General features: G+C 55.3%; 1 protein-coding gene across 6 annotated transcripts; it reads right to left on the reverse strand.

The window, feature by feature from the left end:
- Window positions 1-10: 10 nt before the first annotated feature.
- On the reverse strand, window positions 11-19,651 carry CACNB1 (calcium voltage-gated channel auxiliary subunit beta 1). Of its 6 annotated transcripts, none has more exons than XM_058560827.1 (14): window positions 19,419-19,650; window positions 16,899-16,985; window positions 13,513-13,632; window positions 12,636-12,758; window positions 11,916-12,052; window positions 11,599-11,675; window positions 11,039-11,193; window positions 9,853-9,933; window positions 9,358-9,416; window positions 9,062-9,171; window positions 8,751-8,902; window positions 5,312-5,407; window positions 4,700-4,885; window positions 12-2,947 (listed from the first exon to the last, which is right to left on the reverse strand). In XM_058560827.1, the coding sequence occupies exons 1-14, from the start codon at window positions 19,500-19,502 to the stop codon at window positions 2,483-2,485; spliced, it is 1,932 nt and encodes a 643-aa protein (XP_058416810.1). In that variant the 5' UTR covers window positions 19,503-19,650; the 3' UTR covers window positions 12-2,482. The 6 variants fall into 6 exon arrangements, with proteins under 6 accessions (XP_058416811.1, XP_058416816.1, XP_058416810.1 ...); XM_058560829.1 differs by lacking the exon at window positions 11,039-11,193 and adding an exon at window positions 10,196-10,215 and having other exon boundaries at window positions 13-2,947; window positions 19,419-19,649; XM_058560828.1 differs by lacking the exon at window positions 12,636-12,758 and having other exon boundaries at window positions 11-2,947; window positions 19,419-19,651.
- Window positions 19,652-20,068: the final 417 nt, after the last annotated feature.

Consider the following 20,068-nt stretch of genomic DNA (forward strand, 5'->3'; position numbering starts at 1 on the left):
CCGGTGCGCACCGACGCACCGCTTGGCAAGCCATGCTGTGGTGGCATCCCATATAAAGTGGAGGAAGATGGGCATAGATGTTAGCCCAGGGCCAGTCTTCCTCAGCAAAAAAAGAGGAGGATTGGCAGATGTTAGCTCAGGGCTGATCTCCTCACACACACAAAAAAAAAGGCAGTGGGAAGAGTAGCATGCTAGGAGGCAGACTGTGCTCCAGTCCCAGCAGAGCTAGCTTCGACAACTCCCTGGGGACCCTGGGCCAGCCACTTGACCTGTGGGCTTGCCAGGTTCCTCTTTCCTTGTTCTGCTAACCCCTCATCTAGGGGGTTCTGGATGTCTGTTGCCCTCTACGCACACACACACTTTGGGCAGGAGCATTCAGGTGAAGAACCCAGGAACTCTAGTCCTTCAGGTCCACCACCCCAGAAACCAGAACTAGAAGAGCACGGAAACGGTTTGTGGGTGCTGTGTGAGGCAGGACACAGGTGATAGCAGTAACAACCGCCAGGAGCCTACATCCTGCCAGCTGGTGAGGGCAGGAACTGGAAGTCACCTGCTGACTTTCTTCCTCTAGATTTTTTTCTCAGGCTGGGACTGGGGGAGTCCCCGATTCTCTGCCCCTCCCCCAAAGTTGGTTAGTAGGGGCTGGGGGGTAGTTGTGGGGGCATCAGTGGAGGAGGGAGCTGGAAGCTCAGCCCCTCCCCCTCCTGAGGTGTTGGGGAGCAGCTGAGGCCACAGAAGCAGAAAAACAAGCACAAGCCTTTAGGCCATTGTGCCAGTGAGTCTGGATCTCATCCACTGAACAACACTTGCGACACCCCGTTTCCCACCTTGGTTTCCCGTTTTCCCTGGCTTTACTCATGGGGAGACAGGACAGACATGGGTGGGGCTTGGGGCTTGGAGCTGAGTGGGGAGGTGAGACTGGCCACCCAGCTGTCAGGCTTGAATGTGATGCGTCAATGAGCTGCAAAACAAAGCGCCATCTCTCCTGTTGAGTCAACAACTTGGGGCACAGCTTATTCCTGCACCCACTGCTTTGCTCGCCCTGCATGTCAGAACATGCTGGCAACCGTGTGTGGGAACAAAGAAGCAGGCTCGGGAGGCAGCCACAAAGGACAGGAGGCGGTTTTATATGTGGCAAAATACTTCTCCTAGGGGAGTACAGACAAGACAGACAGACAGATGGGGGCAGAGGACACCAGACAGGGAGAGGAAAGGTTGGGCTGAAGTGTCTTCTAACCAACAAGTGGAAGCTGCACCCCACCCCCCAGGTGGGGGAGGTGGGGCAACATTGGCACAGGAGGTGGCGAGACAGGCATGAGGTGCCCATCCCTGAGGCGGGCAGCCAGGCAGGGCCCAGTCCTCGTTGGCACAGTCGGCTCTCTCTGGCCCAGCTGGGATGCTGGGGAGGGGCAGGGCTGCTGGGCTATGGGGATGCTAGGCAGAGGGACGCTCCAGGGCAGAGGGGGTACCAAGGCCTCTCCTGGGGGGAGTGGACATGGGTAAACGACAGGATCACAAGAGGCAAATACAGAGCAGCAGCAGCCAGGTCCCCCAGGGGAGATCCAAGGCAACCTCTGGGGTGATTGCCTCTTGGGCACTAACCCACAGGGCCTCTCCCCTGGGGCCTTAGAGTGAGAGTGAAGGAGCAGTTATTTGGTTTCAAAATGAGGCGGACCAGAATGTTCTACGGGCTCCACACCAAGGTGACACAAGGATAGGGGGCTCAGACGCAGAGGGGTCCCCTCTTCTGATGGCAGCAGGCAAGGGATGTTGTAGGCAAAGCTCATTCCTGGGGCAGGTGAAGGCTGAGGATGGAAGAGGTGGGGTGTGTAGCAGCATCTCAGGTTGCCCACTCCTCAGGGTTCTAGGTCCTGGGCAGGCAGAGGGCACTACATCTGATGCCTGCCAGCTTCCACCCAGACCCCTCCCCAAAACAAGCTCCCTATGGGGCTTCCGCTGTAGCTTTCAGCTCAGACAATGCTGCCAGGAAGCTGGGGGGAGAGGGGACATGGTGAGGGACCCTGGATCTGGGGTTTGAGGAAGAGAACCCTCATGGGAAAGTCTGTGGTCTCCCTCTCCAGGAAAAGCTCCCTACCCTTCCCAAATACTCCAGGTTGGGAAAACAAAGGGCCACCCCATTTAAGACCCTCATTTAGAGCCCCGAGTAGGAAGAGATAAGGAAGCGCACCTTTTCTCTGGGAGAGTGAGGGGAGAGAGCCCCCTGAGGTGGGGAAAAGGGAGCACTGCAGAAAGGTGGGCACCCCCCACCCACCCACAGCAGGTAGGTAAAAACCTACAGCTGGGGCTTAAGAGACTCCCAGGAGCTGGGATGCTTCCACCAAAGAAACCCCAAGCATTGAGCAAAGGCATCTGAAGGGAGAGAGCGCCCCCAGAGGCAAGATACATCCCCAGTGGTGAGCTCCTCTGTCCCTCCCCTCCCCTGGGCTCAGAGCCCCTCCTCCCACTGTGTGTCCGCTGCCTCTCAGCGGATGTAGACGCCCCGCCCCCAGCCCTCCAGCTCATTCTTATTGCGCCCCAGAACTGAACCCCCGCCCTCCGCGCAGTAGCGGGCCTTATTCCGGCCGCGGTTCCGGTTGTCGGTCAGCTCCTCTTCATAGTCTTCTTCCTCATCCTCCCAGGATCCCTGACGCGCTGGTGGGGTGCTGCCCCCTGCCGGGTCTCCAAGCCCTGGCCCCTCTGAAGGGTCAGTCTCCATGTCCACACACGAGTCTCCCAGCTCCATGTAGGCAGAGTTTCGGTTGCCAGGGGTGTCGGCATCAAACGTGTCTTGGCGGGACAGTGCCCGCAGGGTGCCTGCCCGGCCTGGTGGGTGGCTGCTGGGGTAAAGGCCTGGGGGCTGGCCCAGCTCCCCCGGGGACTCGTGCACATTGGCGTGCTCCCCGGTGGCCCGTTCCAGCGACTGGTCCCCGGAAGCAAGGTAGGGTCCCTGGTTAGCAGACAGACGGCACACACCATGCAGATCAGGCAGGGGTGAGAGAAACACAACAAAGCAAGGCAGGTTAGTGACAGCACCAAGACACCCAGCCTGGCTGAAGGAGGATGCTCTAGGGGATGGGTAGCTGGGCAAAGGGCTCTAGAGCCCCACCAGACGACAGACCTCAGGATGTTTGTTCCTGTATTGGGACAGGGGGCGCTCAACCTTCATAAGGCATGAGGAGGCGTGAAGTCTCCTGGTAATCATGGTAGAGAGCCCATGAACAGTTAGTCATGGCTTACTCAACGCATGTCATTAATGCTGTCTCGGGGTAAATCATCATTAACAGCTCATTAGTATGGCCACTTGTTAGTGGTTGATTGGGTTAGTCACTGCCCCGGTTTTCCAAATATACCAAGGGGGGATTTCAGCTCAAGCTCAGTAACCACAGCTCCTTCAGCTCAAACCAGACCCTAATCACAGGCTTCCAGAACCCCACACTTTTCCCCCATTCCCTAGTCAGATGACAGAATCTCCACGGTTGATGGGATTCCTCCCTTGCCCTGAACAAAGTCTCAAAGCTGCAGGCTGGGGAAGGCTGGTGGGTCTCTATCCCCCACTGGAGATGATGTCCTCATCACCAAATGTCACATGAAGGTGACCTGATGGCCACTGCCACCACGGAGGCTGCTGGGTGGGGTGCAAAGAGACCTGGGTTCTAGTCCCATCACCTGCCACTTCAAGCTGTGTGACCCGAGCAGATGACTCCCTTCTCTGTGGCTCAGTTTCTCTATGGTGGTATGACGGGGATTAGACTGGAACAGCAGTTTCCAAACTGTTCCCTGGAGATCTGGGGTGGAGTGGAGAGGGCACAAAAGGGCTTCAGGGCTCCCCGTGGAGGTGAAGTAGAGGCAAAGGGACGCCATGCCACTAGCTCCCTCTAAGCAGAGCATGGACACTTTATCTACATACTGAGCGTCCACATAAGATTCTGTGGACAGATGGGCTCTGTTGCTGAAAACAAATTTGAAAAACAACGGTCTAGAATGATTTAATGGGTTTCTTCTGGCTTTTCTCTAGAACCAAATACTTAATGATGTGATCTAAGAGACTGGCTGTGGCTCTGACAGGAGGAGCTTGAGGTAGGGCGGGGCACCCACAGGAGGGCCTTTCCTGGAATCTGTTTAACTGGGAGAAGGATGGAAGGTACAGCATCAACTTATAGAAGATGCTTCATCCTGGGTCCCTTCTGAGGGGCCTTCTGGGATTAGGGCTCTGGGGGAGGGGCATTCTCTCTGGGTTTAATAGTCCTGCTCTGTGGGATTTCCTGGATCCAGAAGCCCCTGCTCTGTTGGATTTAAAATGAGTGTGGAGTCCAGCAAATGAATATGTCAGTCTTCCTCATGTTTTCTTTCTAGTCACTTGCCTTATAAGGTCCCCAATCAGGCCTCATATCCCAAAGCCCCCAAGGCAGCAGATGCAGTCCTATGGGATCAGGCCCAGGGAGGCACCATCAGCCAGCTCCAATCCCATCAAAAACCACAGACACCAGAAGCTGCCACTCACTACATTTTTTACAAAATAAAGCTCTTCCTTCCTTCCCCATGTTCCCTGCGCTCCAGTTCAAGCCCTGGGCGGGATGGTAGATGGGCAGGGCCCCTACATGGCGTGTTCCTGCTGCTGGGGCACTGCCCGGGCCCGCTGTGAGGCCTCCAGCCCGCCCCAGAAGCTGAGATTTCTCCTGAGCGAGGTGAGCACCTGTACCTGGAGGTTGGAGACAGGGGCAGGGCTGGCAGCCAGGGCTGCAGTAGCCATGGTGCGGTTCAGCAGTGGATTGGGCGGGGTGCTGCTGGGTGGGTGTGTGGCTTTCCAATAGGCTTCCAAGTATTCCGCCAAGTGCTCGCAGGCATCTTCCAATTGGTTCTCATCCAGGATGATGTCAAACATTTCCTGTGGAGGCGGGGTTAGGGGTGAGGCCAGGATGAGCCAGGTGTGACCAAGGGAGTGAGGGTGTGGCCTGGGTGCAGTGGGCAGAGTCAAGGGGTTGGAGGACAAAGTTAAAAAGAGACCTCTGGATGTCCAGGAAGAGAAGGAGGGCTCTCAGATATATACATGGGTAGAACTATAAGAGGTCTTGGCACCCAGATAGTCCAACTCCCTCACTGAGAGAGGGCTGGACTCCCCACAGAGAAGTGGTGCTGCTGGGGCTTGAACCCAGTCTCTGACTGCCTGGTCCAGCACTCTTTCCCCAGAGACCAGTCTGCACCTATGAACTTGGCCCAAGTGTTCCTGGTCACTCTGTCTCCCATGCAGGCCGGAGGAAACCAGGAGAACCCAAATGTCCCCCCCTCGCTTCCCCTGGGTCTGAGCACTCACCGGGGGACACTGCGCCAGCTTCTCGGAGGCTGCTATTTGGACATTGAGGTGTTTGGACTGAGACTTCCCTCGAGACTTGATGAGCCTCTGAAGTACCTGGTTTGGGGGGGAGAAGAGGAGCTGGAGGACCTCGTAACGCAACAAGTCAGAGAAGCAGGTTCTGGTTGGAATCAGCGTGGGGAGCCAGCGTCAGCGCTGGGAGATGTTCAGTGACTCTCGGCCCTGGCCACCTCTTCAGAAATGACCTCACCAGACCTTGTCCATTCTACACAATGCTCAGACTCTCTCCTGGGTCTTATGCTGGCCTCCCCTGGGAAGTTCTGGCAGCAGTGGCTGTATGAAGGGCAGTGATTCTCCTTCTCAACCCCTCTAACCTTCTTTATAGGCTTTATTCTCCAGGCCAACTTCCCCTCCACATTAACAATAGCAGCCATCCTTTATGGGACGCTTGCTATGTACTGGCACTATTCTGTGCTTTTTATATGATCAATGCATTTAGTCCTGATAATAATCTCATTAGGTAGCCACGACTATAATTCTCATTTCAATCATAATAATGATAATAGCTAAACATAAAGCCACAACCTTAACTAAATGATCAAAGTTAATATCACCAATCATGCTACAAACGGACATCCTGAGCCTCCTGATACGAGGTACTCAGGACACATCACAGCTTTGGGGATATCCTGCCAAAAATGCAAAACCTAAATCTGGTTGTGAGGAAACACCAGACAAACCCAAACTGAGGAACAGTCTACAAAATAAGTGATCTGTACTCTTCAAAAATGTCCGTGTCAGGGGACTGGCCCAGTGACATAGTGGTTAAGTTCATGCCCTCTGCTTTGGCAGCCCAGGGTTTGCAGGTTCGAATCCCAGGAGTGGACCTGTGCACTGCTCATCAAACGATGCTGTGGCAGCATCCCACATACAAAATAGAGGAGGATGGGCACGGATGTTGGCTCAGGGGTCCGTCTTCCTTAGCAAAAAGAGGAAGATTGGCAACAGATGTTAGCTCAGGGCCAATCTTCCTCACCAAAAAAAAACATCCATGTCAGGAAAATCCAAGAAAGGCTGAGGAACTGTTCCAGCTTAAAGAATCTAAAGAAATATAACAACTAAAGGCAACAGATGACCCTCGATTGACCCTCGATTGGATCCTGTAAGGGGATCCAATTGCTATAGGGGGAAATTGCTATAAAGGGCATTATTGGGACGATTGGTGAAAACTGAAGAAGGACTGTATTTTAGATAACATTTCTTTCTTTTTTTTTTTTTTTGTGAGGAAGATCAGCCCTGAGCTAACATCCATGCTAATCCTCCTCTTTTTTTGCTGAGGAAGACTGGCTCTGAGCTAACATCTATTGCCAATCCTCCTCCTTTTTTTTCCCCAAAGCCCCAGTAGATAGTTGTATGTCATAGCTGCACATCCTTCTAGTTGCTATATGTGGGACGCAGCCTCAGCATGGCTGGAGAAGTGGTGCATCGGTGCACACCCGGGATCCGAACCCGGGCCGCCAGTAGGGAAGCGCGCGCACTTAACCACTAAGCCACAGGGCCGGCCGTAGATAACATTTCTTGAACTCAGAATTATACTGTGGTTATGTAAGTTAATGTCCTAGTTCTTAAAAAATACATATTGAAGTATTTAGGGATAAAGGCAAACAACATCTATAACTTACTCTCAAATGGTTCAGGAAAAAAATATATATACACATATACATATGTACATAATACATATATACATAAAGACAGAGAAGGCTAAAGTAAATGTGGCAACATGTTCAAAATTAGTGAATCCGAATAAAATTGAATTGTATACTTTAAATGGCTGAATTGAGTGGTATGTGAATAATTATATCTCAAGCTGTTTAAAAAATGAGTGAATCTGTTCAAAGAATGCGAGTTCTTTGTACTATTCTTGCAACTCTTCCGTCAATTTGAAATTATTTCAAAGTAAAAATCTTTTTTTTTTTTTGTGAGGAAGATCAACCCTGAGCTAACATCCACGCCAATCCTCCTCTTTTTGCTGAGGAAGACTGGCCCTGGGCTAACATCCGTGCCCAGCTTCCTCCACTTTATGTGGGACGCCGCCACAGCATGGCCTCACAAGCGGTGCGTCGGTGTGCGCCCAGGATCCGAACCCGGGCCGCCAGCAGCCGACGGCGCGCACTTAACCACTAAGCCACGGGGCCGGCCCTCAAAGTAAAAATCTAAAAAAAAAAAAAAAAAAAAAATGAATAGATACAGTGCTTAGTAGGTACTGGGCACTTTGCATGGTTAATCCATTTATTTAATCTTCACAACCACCACTTGAGGATCCCTGTTTTGCCCATGAGGGAGGCCTAAAGAGGAGCAGAGAGCCGGTTGGTGGCAGCACTGGGACGGAAACCCAGGCAGTCTGGCCTCTCAAGAGTCCTCACCCCTCGCCTCAGTCAGTGCTCTTCCACGGGGGAAATGGAAGTATCTATTACTTTCTAGTTCACAAAATGTTTTAGCATCCATTATCTCATTTGATCCTTTCAGCCGCTCCAGGAAGCACTTAAATCCTATCATCTCCTTTACGCTCTTTAGAAACTTAGGACTCAGAAAGGCTAAGTAACTGGCCCAGCGTGCTCAGCTCATAGGGTGCTATGAGGAGATGATAACAGTTACCTCCCCGGGTTGCCCCTGTCACGGATCAGAGAGAACACTGGGTTCTTTACATCATTACCTCCAATCCTATCCTCTCAACAACAACACAAGGGAGGGGTTTTAATTCCCATTTTACAGGTGAAGAAATTAAGGCTCAGAGGCTAAATAATCCCCCCAAGATCCCAAGCTCCATAAAAAACAACCACCAAAAAACCAACGACAGAATGTAATTAATTAATAAGCCAACCAGAGCTAGGATTTGAACCCCATGTTGTTTTCTAACTTCAAATCCTTCACCTAGACTCCCCCTCCATGATTCTCAAGCCCCCGCTAACGTATAGGAGGGGAAACTAATAGAGCTGCAACGTGGCCAAGGAGTCAGTCAGCCTTCCTACCCATTCCACCTCCGTCAAGGTCCAAATGAGGACAGCGCAGCATAAGGGGCTGAACTCAAAAGACAGGAAAGACCTCCCAGCTGTCGAGCAGCTGGGTGACATGGGGACAAAAAGCACAGAATTCCTTCAGTTTTCTGGACCAAGGATGGGAAGTCAACCAGAGTGGAGACAGGGGACTGGCCTGCATGACCCTAATAATAATATTTATAATAGCTAATACCTGATGAGGTACATTCCACCAGACCCTACGCTAAGTGCTAAGTATTCACATCAGGTTGAATCTTCACAATATCCCTATGATGGAGTTTTACAGAGAAGGAAGCTAAGGCTCGGGGAGATTATGTCACACAATTAGTGAGCAGTGGCTGGGATTTAAATACAGGCAGTGCTCCTATCCCTGCTGCACCCACCTTGGGAGAGGTGATCTTGATGTAAACGATGATGGGGGCCAGTGAGGTCTTGGAGAGCTGGGCTGGGTGGTTGATGGTGTCAGCGTCCAGAGCGACCAACTGAAGGGTCCGGGCCAGCTCGAAGATTCGCTCTATCTCGCTCTGAACCTCAGCTGGGGGACATGGAGTCATGGGGAAGGGGGAATGGAAGGGGGTCCCCGGGAGGCAGTGGTGGATAGAACACTTTTGGAGATGCCCCCCCACCTCTCTCCCCTCCCACATCTGGCCCGGGGTGAGGGGTTGAGGGCTGGGGGGTTGAGGGGTAGGCTCACCCAGGCTGGAGCGTGTGTTGGAGCGCTCGATGATAATGTGTTTGCTGGGGTTGTTGAGGACTGAGCGCTTAGCCAGGGAAATGTCCGCTGTCACACGAGTGATGGAGATCCTGGGGGATGGGGTAAGGGGAGCCAGGGGTCACAGTGGGCTGGAATGCCCTGCCCACTCCCCAGGCTCCAGGCCTGCCTCTTATCCCTCAGTCTAGGAGTCCCAGGATTGTCATTCAGGCCATCCTGCCCATCCCCAGCAGCAGAGGACCACGGTGGAAGTGGGGAGCCAGCTTCCAGGGTCTTACCTGCCATCAAACCGATGCTTCAAGAAGTCAAATAAAGCTTTCTGCATCATGTCTGTAACCTGAGGTTGGGGGTTGGGGGGTGAGAAGTCAGGCATTTAAAACCATTCAAGAAGGGTGGGCCACTGGCTATTTGTACCCTCACATTCCATTTTCCTCTTAAATTCCTCAGATGAATGGGCCCCTATGTGGGTAGGGGGTGGGGCTCCTTCTGAATCTGAGGGGCCTCCAACGGGGTCTCTGATTCTAAAAGTCCTTCTAGGTGGTTTCTCTAGGAGGACTTTTCTTAGGGGTGCTTTGGGGAAAATGGATCCTTCTGAATGAGTCTCCCTGTGGGTTGGGCCCCTCTGGGGGGTTTCTCTGAAGGTCTGTAGCCCTCTGGGGAGGACACCCCGGGAGGACCCTGCTGGGGGATCTCTCTGGGGTCTGAAGACCTTTCTGTGGTGTCTCTCTGAAGGTCTGGGCCCCTCTGTGTCCACTCCCTCTAGGGGCTCCTACCTCATAGCCCTTGAGCGACGGTCCCACCAGGATGATGGGCCTCATGGAAGGTACCACGTCATAGGGGGGCACATGCTCTGTCTGGGGGGAAGCAGGGAGGGGAAACCCCAGAGTGGAGATGGCATTAGCTCCTCTCCCCCAGCCTCCAGGATACCCCATGCATCCTTTCCTCCCCTGGTCCCAGAGCCCAGATGTGGGGATCGGAGTGGGGATAGGGGTGGACGGTCAGGGAGAACAAGGAAGGGTGGGGGAAATGGGGGGACAGATTGGGAATGGGTGTTAGAAGGTCCCCCTAGCTCATCCCGGGGTTGGGGAGGGAGACACAGAAAGCTGTGATACTCACCGACTTCTGCTTCTGTTTGGCTGGGTCCAGAGATGGCCAAGAGAGGGGAGGGGGAGGAGAGAGGGGAGGGTACCCAGGCAGGGGCAGAGGGCAAGGAAGGAGCCAGGACAAGAGAGGGAGGGAGAGCGGCAGACGAGGAGAGATAACAGGGCATGCGTGTTAGTGACAGACAGAGCCAGAGAGAAGGGACGGGACCCCATGCCAAGGGGGAGCCAGAGATGGCCCTGGATCAGGGCTGGGAGTAGGCTGACAAGTCAGTCCAGTGGACTTGGGAATATGCAGACAGACCCTACTCCCTTTCTGGGTTTTAGAAAAGAGCTGAGAAGAGTGACAGCCTCTAATGTGGTGCCCATCTCCTACTCCCAGTGCAGGCCAACTTGCCCATTTTAAGGGTCCCCTTAACTGTCCTGCTCTGCAGCCAGTAGACCCCCATGTGCCTACCCTAGCCCCATAGAGTCCGAAAAGGACAAGGAAGGGTCACCATCCCACTCTCTCCTTCACATGCAGGGGGTGGGCAAACATGGACTATCCCACTGGTAGTGAGGGGAAAGGTCAGCTTCATTACAACCTGACCTTGCTTCCGGGTGGAGTGGGAGGGGGTGGGGCAGAAGGGGTGTTTCGATTGCAAGAACCATCCCTTCCTGGGGCCAGGTGCGCTTGTAGGTGGAGACGCACGTGCCCGTTCTCGGCACCTTCTATCCCCTTTCTCCTCAGCAGGAAGCACTGATCCCCACAGAATCCCCACAGGCTGACACCACATCTGAGTCCATTCCAGGCCCTCTCCCACTCTGAAGAGCTGGGCCCTGACCCCCTCCCCTCTTTCAAGAACCCAGCAAGAATTACCTTCTTGAAGAAGGGGATGCGTTTGCCATGGGGTGGCGAGGTGGTGACACTGCTAACACTAGTCTTGGCAGAGCCACTGTGCTCACCAAGCTCTGCCTCCTCATCCTCTAACTCTAGGGGGTCTAGTTCAAACGCTAAGTTAGTCATTTCATTACCTGGACCGGAGAGTCAGGAGAGAGGGAGGAGGGAGGCGAGGTGGGGAGAAGGAGTGAGATGGACATGGAGACACAAGTACAGAACGCAGGGATGGGATGGGGAAAAAAGAAAGAAGAAGAGGTGAATGGAACAGGGCTGGGAGAAATGAATGGGGGCGGGGGTGGGGGAGTCAGGCAGAGAGATGGAGCTACCAAAGAAATGGGAGAGGAGAGACATGAGAGGATGGGCGCTGACAGGCCCAGCTTGTGGGGTACCCTACTCTTCATGGAGAGGGGACCACTGGATGTGTTTGGACGACTCAGGATTGGGGTGCCTTTGACTGCAGGGAAAGGAGGGGACAGACAGTGGGGAGACCACCCCACCCAGGAGCTCCCCCAACTCCCTGGGGTGGCAGCAGCTCTTACCACTGGCAGGGGGCGTGGGGCGGCGGGTGCCAGTCACCACGTCTCCCAGACTGGAGCTGGAGTTGTCACCCGATTTGCTGTGTGGGCAGAGAAGCAAAGGGAGCCGTGAACAAAGGGGTGGGTATGAGGGTGGGGGAATCTTGTTCTCTCACATGCTGCCCCGCGACCCCCACCCCCCACCCCACAGAGATTCTCCAGCCCCACTGGTGATGCCACAGGCAGCTCTGTACCCTCAGGGCAATGGGTCACCCTTGAGGCCTAGTCCTGGCTGGATGGCCTGTCCCAGGGTTGGGAGTGCCCTGCCCCCAGCCAGACACCTGGAGCTGAGGCGGTTCTGGCGTAGCTTCTGTTCCTGCAGCAGGCGCAGGCTGTCCAGTTTGACAGGGCTCGGGATGAACCCAACCTCACAGCCTTCCTTCACCAGCCGCCCGATCCACCAGTCATTATTGTATTTCTGCAAACAACGGCAGGTGGGGTGGGAGAGACCCAGAAGGAGATTAGAGGTGCAAGCCAACAGCCACTCTCCAGAGGAAACAACCCCGAGACTTGCCCACCCTGCCCAGGGGGTGACAGACGCAAAGAGCCCAGCCCCTGGCTCCAGCCTCTGAGTACAGCCCCCAATTCTCAGGACAACTCCAAGACCAGCATCCTCTTGGGCCATGGACCACCCCGCCCTCAGCACATCCCTGTTCTGAGAGTCCTTCCTCCCGCCATGCGCCTGCCCTACCCTGGAAAGACGAGGAGAGGAGTAAATGCTGACTCTTACATGTGACCTACAATGTGCCTGGCACATTGCCCTTCCACTTACAGGCCTCATCACGAACCCTCCCAACAACCTTGTGACTTAGGCATTACCACTCCATTCTACCAATGAAAAATCAGAAGCTCAGAGAGGTGGAGAGATTTGTCTGAGGTCACACAGCAGATTCAGCCCAGCTCTGCTTGGCTCAGAAGTCTTTTCCCACTAGAGCTCTGGCTGCCCCTCTCCTAGCACCCAGCACCCTGCCCTCCCTCCAGATGCCAAGTGCTCTCCCCACCTCTTTGATGTGCAGGAAGTCCTTCGGCTCGAAGGTGATGGCCACTCCCTGCACAGGCACCTCATCCCCTGGAGTCGGGTTGTAGCCGACATTTGTCCGCACGGCAAATGCCACCGGCTTGGTCTAGAGGAGGCGCACGGGCAGGGTGACAGCCAGGTGAAACCACAATGTAATGTACAACTTCCTGACTGGGGGGGTGATTACGTGGAGGTTTGTTTTGTAAATTATTCATAAAAACATACATTGAACGGCTTATGTAGTTTTTTGTATGTATGTTAAACTTCACAATAAAAAAAGCAAAAGCAAAAAATAGAACTCAGTCCTCTCAAGGTGGAGGCAGGCATTGGGGAATGATAATAATAATAATGGTGATAATAATAATAATGGTAATAATAATAATAATAGTAATAATAACGATAGCAGCTACTGTTTAGTGTGCCAGGTACTATGTTACATGTCTCACATGCATTATCTCATTTATTTATTCACCACCAAAACCCTATGGCATTAAGTACTATGATTATCTTCATTTTAATGAATGAGGATACTAAAGTTCAGAAAGGTTAAGTGACTTGCCTAGGATCCCAAAACTAATAATAGTCAGCCCAGGAAGTTTGATTCCAGAAAGAAATGAAAATTTTTAGCACTTCTCAAGCTCCTATTATGTGTGCAAACAGTATTAGGCACTTATTATACTGCATAAAGAGGCAGGTATTAGGGCCCAGATTTTACAAGTGAAAGGAGGTACATGGCGGCCCAGGGGTACACCAGCTGGGAAGTGGCTGGGCCAAGACCTGACCCTGGGTCTGGCCAGGATGTCTCTAAGGCCTGGGGGTGGGGGAAATAATGCCAGCACAGTCCCTCTCGTCTCTCTCACCTTGGCTTTCTCGAGCTGGGCTAATGCCTGGCGCTCTGCCTCCTTCCTTAAGGCTTCCCGGTCCTCCTCCAGAGACACATCAGAGTCCGACGGACGGCTGGTGTAGGACTCTGCTGAGCCCTGAAAACAAACAGGGCCAGCTCAGGGCCAACGCTGCCTCCCCAGCTCCTGGGCCTCAGAAGGTATGGACACGCCACACATCATAGATGTCTCAAGCCCCAGGCAGCCCAACATGATGCCACAAGGGCCAGGAGAAGGTGGTATTGGATGGGAGGAGCCAGAGACTGAGGTTTGCAGGACCCAGGGAAGAGTGTGGCCCTAGGAAGGGTGACAGCAGCAAGCAGGGGGTTAAGGCAGGTCCAAGGACAGCTGCTTGGGGCCCAGGGAGGGGTGGGAACCTGATAGGGGCATGGTGCAGGGGAGGAGTGCCAGGGGACGAGTCTCCACTCCCGGCTCCTCCTTCCCTCCCCTGCCCCCAGCACGGGCTGAGATAGACTCAGCAGAGGCCCGGTGAGTCCTCCCAGCTCCCATTGTAGCCACCAGCTTAGGCCTGAGATCTCTGCACCGTTGGCAGTAGGCAGCCTGCTTGGCATGATGCAGCCACCAAAAATTTTGCTATCTTTTGCTCATGGATGAGAGAAGACAGAATCCCACCTCCCCTGCCAGAATCAGGGGAGCCCAACCCTCAGGCTCATAAGATACAAAAGAGAACCCAAGATTCCTGGGGTGGTACAGGCAGAAGAGGCAAGCTAAGAGCAGAACATGGGGCAGGCCTTTTCCCAATACTAGGGCTGCCGGCTGCCAGGGTCAAGGCAGGCTCAGAAGTCTGGGTGTGCCAGGAAGCTGGCCTTGACCACACTGACCATCCCAGAGCACAAGGAACTCCTTCAGGGATGCAGGCACATGTGTAAGACACACATAGCCTGTCCAGACCCAGAGTGAGAATGAACATGCTTTTTCATGGGTGTGCTTGGATGTGCAACTTCGAATGTGTTTAGGAGGGTGTGTTCTATGGTAAGTGCTGGATGTGCATGACTAAATGCACACAGGTACACATGAGCGCATACGGGAGGCCCTAGCTGTCTGTATCCTTGAAGGTGTGTGGCACATGAGGGCAGGAGCCAGGAGGTGTGGATTTGTGTGACTGTGCATCGGTGGTGTTTCTACAAGGGGCGGGAGGTAATACAGGAAAGAGCAGGACTGCAGAGACGTAGAGGTTCTTTCCTGAGGGCATGAAAGGGTCACTTGGCCAGGACTTAGTATGGGGGGGACCTGGGAAAGAGCAAAGACAAAGTTCCACCTTCCTCAGAGGGTCATTAGCTAGCACAGTTGTCCATCCCCTTCCCCAAATCATGAAAATGGGAGACTCGTGAAGGGAAAGGTTGGAGGTGGCAGGTGGAGGGTGGGGTCTCTAATAGAGGCTGGAAAAGAGATCCAAAGGAAGGAGAGTGAAAACCAGCTAATGTACCCCTCTCTTCCTGCCGGGAGCACTCAGAGCCAGGGGGATAGATGCCCAGAGAGCCAGAGAATGAGACCCAGAGACAGAGTGATAAGAGAGGCACTTACTGACCCCAACCCACACATGCACACACACACGCATGCACACAGACATAGCAGAAATGGCGAGAGGCAGAGAAACAGTGAGAAGGCAAGGAGAGAGGCTGGAGTGAAGAGCTGCCCCCACCAGCTTTCTTGAGGGGCTGCTCCCACCCACTCACCCACCCCCGCCCCATCCCCAGCTCACCACTGCGAGGGTCCGGCTGGGCGCCTCCATCCTGGCGCCCTCAGTGCCTGGCCCTGCTGGCCTAGGGGGTGGCCCAAACTGCCCGTTCCCCCAGGGGGCTCAGGTTACAAGCAGAGTTGCTACATGTGCAAACTGCTAGGGTATATTTAGCTCAGAGATGTGGCAAGGACTGCCCCCCCACTCCCCGCCACCTACTGGGGGTCAGAGCTGGGGAGCTGAGAGGAGGAGGGATTGGAGGCTGGGGTCTGACCCTCTGGCTTGGCAAACACTGAAAGAACCAAGGCCCTTTTCTGTCAAGAGGGGTTACACTGAGCACAGCGTCATTCTTCCTAGCCCAGTCCTGGCCCAGTCTTGCAGCAGGAGGGATGAGGGAGAGACTGAAGAAAGTACTTTCTGTCTCTTTGTGTACTCAGGAGACGCTGGGATGAAGGCCCCCTTTCCTGACCCTCTCAAGTCAGGCTTGGGCTGACATGTGCCAAGTGTTGTGGAGACAGAAGAATCAAAAACAAGGGCCTCACTCCAATCTGTAGTGGACCAGCCTGGCACCATCCTCTCTCCTGGCCCAAAGGGAGCTGACCTCCCTAGTGTCCTCTGCCCTCATATGCCCTGCCCATTTCCTCTTCAACGTACTCCTTTTCCTTGTCTGTTCCCAAGCCCCTCTCCCCCTTTTTGGGTACCAGGCTTTGTTGAGATGCTCGGTAGTCATAGCAACCACATACCTCTCTAGCTGCCTCTCCCTGAGCCTGAGGTAGCCTGGGGTTGAGAGTTAGAACAGAGATGAGAATGGCATCTTCCTGACTGAGCACAGAAGACCCCAGAAAGCTATTCAGTGACTGCCCCCCCCCCTTAGTCAAGGGTTCTGGGATAAAGTCCTCTCTATCTAAAACCAACTCCCTCCTGCCTCTACCCCACCTCCCTCAACACACTTTCTCTCTGCATATTAAAGAACAGTCATAGGGCCGGCCTGGTGGCTTAGCGGTTAAGTGCGCGCGCTCCGCTGCTGGCGGCCCGGGTTCGGATTCTAGGCACGCACAGACGCACCGCTTCTCCGGCCATGCTGAGGCCGCGTCCCACACACAGCAACTAGAAGGATGTGCAGCTATGACATACAACTATCTACTGGGGCTTTGGGGGAAAATAAATAAATAAGTAAAATAAAATAAAAATAAAATAAAGAACAGTCATATCTGGATGTGAGGAGGGCATTTTCCTGACCCATACCTAACCAGAATTCCAGGGACCCAAATGTCCTGGCTCCTCATTTCTTAGGACCTGCCTCTACCCCACGCTGTCACAGACTCTGGGGGAGGACATGGAAGCAGACAGCCGGCAGGGGGAGTGGGTGACAGCCCGAACCAAGCTAGAAGGAGGCAGGCCAGGCTGTCCCTGAATGAGATGACGCAGGCAGGCAGCAAGGGCTGTTGCCTGGGGCTGGGGGAGGGGCTAGGCGGGGGCTGAGGGAGTGGGTGCAGCTGAAAGTATATGCAGGAGAGGTCATGGGGTGTCAGGGTGACGGGGTGGTTCCAGGTAGGTGACAAATGACATGGGGGAGGGTGCCTGGAGAAAGCCTCAGATGCAGCTCACCAAAGCTGGTCTCCACCAACCAGTCACCTCCCTCCTCTCAGCCCAGCCTCCCCATTACCTGGCGGACAAAGCTGTTGGATGTTGTATCTGAGGAGGTGCTCCCATCCGACCTTTTGAATCGCCCTTTCCTCTTGCTGTATTTGCCCTGGAGAAGCCAGGAAGGGATAAGAGTGGAATCAGAAAGGACCTTTCCCAACCCTCATCCCATCGGGCCCAGAGCTAGAGCCAAACCTGGGGAAGATCATTCCCTGATGGGAACAGCCCCCCCATCTTCTTCCCAAGATGGTACAGCCCAAGGGGGAGGGAGGGCCCAGACGACAGCCATGGGGTGGGGGACAGTGCAGGAGAGCCCCGGGAAGAGCACACAGAAACCCCCAAACCAAATCAGAGAGGCTGGGAAGGGGGAGGCGCTGACAAGCTGGAGGCTCATTAGGCAGCAAAGCTAATTAAGATGCTGGGCAGGCTGCAGAGGCCTCGGGGGAAGGGAGAAGCTGCCTGCAGTGCTGGGGGGACAGGCAGGCAGAGAGAGCTGGGGCAAGTCCCCCTTCCCTCTCCCCCTCAGCCGGAGCAGAGTGGGGCTGAGTGGCCCCAGAGAAGAGGAATCGCCAAGCGGGCCCAGCTTGGCTTCTCCCTGTGTCCAACTCTTTGCCTTGGGTTTTCGTTTTTCGCAGAATGGGGAGGGGAGTGGCAGCTCTCAGCTCTTGGAGACCCAAAACTAGATTTCCGGGGAGTGGTGGGGGGTGTAGAAGTGTATTTGTAAAGTACACACCCAACCCCAACTCCGGCTCAGTGCCATGGGGGCAGATTTAGCTGTCCCCACCTCCGCCCTGGCAGGACTTTTTCTCAGCCCCCTCCTCACCATCACAGTGGTCACACCTCTCCCCAAGGGGGCAAGAGGGATCAAGCTTCCACTCTCTAACCCCCAGCTGCCACTGCCCATACCCTGTTCCCCATGATACCCACCAGGCTACCCTTGGGCCTGCCCCAAGACAAGCCTAGGACACAGCCCCCACAGGTCCCCAAGGTAGGCTGGCTCAGTCTCACTGGCCGGGCTCCTGGCTTGGGGTGGAGTGGACACTGCCTGACCTCTCAAGCAGCCACGCATTCAAGTATTTCCAGGCCTCCTGTAAAGGGGGCTGCTTCTTTGCCCTCCTCAACTCACATACACATGTTGGCCCTAGACCAGTCCAGAGTAGGGGGGGAATAACTGAGGATTCAGGCCCTCCAAGCCCCTGCCCCCAGCCTCCATCCTAGAGTTTCTTTGCCAAAGAAGCTAGATAAGCCGCGACAGTCTAGGGGCTCTGGTTCCTTGGGCCTGAGTACAAGAAGGAGGATGGAGAGATGGGAGTGAAGGGCACCTGGAAAGCCTTCGAGAATCCTCCCTCCCATTCCCTTCTCTCAAGCTAGACATATACCTAACCTCTAGGATTGACGATCCCTATGAACTTAAGAGGATCTCTCAGTGAGCCCCAGACTCTCTTTCACACCACCACCACCCCAGGCTAGGAAAAGGGAGTGGCACCCAGAGGGACAAGGGACAGCTGAAACGAAGGCCCCAGTCAGCTGCCTCCCAGGCTCCAAGGGGCCTGGGGTGGAGAAAGGAGGTATTTTTAGGTCTGATCTGACCCCCCGCTACATGCCCATCAACCACATTATCATGGTGGTTACAGTTGCTCCAGGCTGGCCACAGCAAGAAAAGAGTTAATGCTATCCTAGCCTTGGGTGTTGTCAGATTGGAAAAGGACATAATATCCCAGAGAAATCCCCTGGCACGACCCCAGCCCCCCGCCGGTCACTCCATGGGCACCAACCACATCCAAGAATGCCCCTTCCTGGGGGTAAACCAGGGGCACAGGAAAAGTGTGAGTGGGGTAGGGTAGCAGACCCCTCCCCCAGGTAACACAGCTGCTTCCTCTCCAGGACACTGAGTTGGCATCCATCCAACTTTCCAAACTTTGGAGGCGTTTTCCGGGGCTGGGGGGTGGGGTGGGGAGGGAGAGATAACGTGGGTGTTGGGGGAGGGGAGCTGGTCCAATACAGGGGTGGAGCTGAGGTGGCTGGGATGGGGACCTGGCCGGGGCTGGCCCCTTCCCCACCCTCGAGGGCCAGTGTCTGCGGCTCCAAAGGCCTGCTGGCACCGCCCTCTGACCATCGCCTTGGCCATCTCCCAGTGCCACCCCCGCCCCACCCACCCCCGCCCGGCGCCCCTGAGCGTGCTCTGCGTCGTCCCCCTTGCCGGAGCTCGCTCTCTAGCCTCCCTCAACCTCCGGATCCCCCCACCAACACCCCCACTCTCAACGCACTGGAGCCAGTACCCGAACAGCAGGGACCCTGACGCGGGGGAGACGAGGAGGCGAGGGTGACAGGCAGCCAGACCGCCCCCTTCCCGCTCCGCAAAACCGCAGCCCAACTCCGGGCCAAGCGCCCATCAATCATTAACCGGCAGGGATGGGGGCGCGCAGGCGCCCCTCTCCCCTTCGCGCCGGGCATAGAACCCCTTCGTCCCTGGCGCCCGAGCCGATCCCACAAGCAACGCGGGAGCGGTCCCCTCCCCTCAGGCCCGGCCACCACGCCTCACCTGTGGGCTGGGGTCGAAGACCTCCATGGGGATCTCCTGGGACGGTGGGTAAGGGCCCCGGGACATGCTGGTCTTCTGGACCATGGAGAGGAGCCTCCCCTCCGGCCGCCGGCCCGGCCCAGCCGGGCGCCCTCAGCGCATGAGAGAGGCCGTCGGAACCGAGAGCCGCGCAGCGCAGCCAGCACCCGGTCCAGCCACCTGGCCAGGCCTTCGGTTGCCCTCTTCCTGCCTTCTCTCCCTCCTCCCGCTCTCTCCTCTGCGGCCGCCGCCTCCTCCTCCCCTGAAGGCTCAGCATCTCCCCCCGCCCCTCCCTCCCTCCCTCCGCCCGCCCCGGTCCCGCCCCTCGCAGCCCCTTCGCTAGCTCTGCACAGACAATGGGAGGGCAGCCGGAGGGAGGCACGCCTTTCCTGGCTCTAGAGGGGGCCGAGCGCTGACCTCCGACTCGCCTAGGGTGAGGGCGGCCCACTCTGGGGGCGAAGTAGAAACCGGCCTTGGGGCTGGGAAAGAGGGGTGCGGTTTACCAGTGGTTGCCAAGCGCTGATGGGGGTGAGGCGCGGATTAGCATGGCTGGCACCTCCCCCACTTCGCTCCCAAACCGCTCTTTCTAGCCGGTCTCCCCATTCCACTCCAGCTTGGGTCACCGGAACTTC

This window comes from Diceros bicornis, chromosome 18, assembly GCF_020826845.1.
Source record: "Diceros bicornis minor isolate mBicDic1 chromosome 18, mDicBic1.mat.cur, whole genome shotgun sequence".
Lineage (NCBI taxonomy): Eukaryota > Metazoa > Chordata > Mammalia > Perissodactyla > Rhinocerotidae > Diceros > Diceros bicornis.

Coding starts and splice junctions, on each gene's coding strand:
- CACNB1 (XM_058560827.1), bottom strand. CDS start 19,502: ATGGTCCAGAAGACCAGCATGTCCCGGGGCCCTTACCCACCGTCCCAG. Junction 13,633..16,898: donor CCAACAGCTTTGTCCGCCAG/GTAATGGGGAGG, acceptor GTTTGTTTTCAG/GGCTCAGCAGAGTCCTACAC. Junction 2,948..4,699: donor CCCCTGTCTCCAACCTCCAG/GTACAGGTGCTC, acceptor TCTGCTAACCAG/GGACCCTACCTTGCTTCCGG.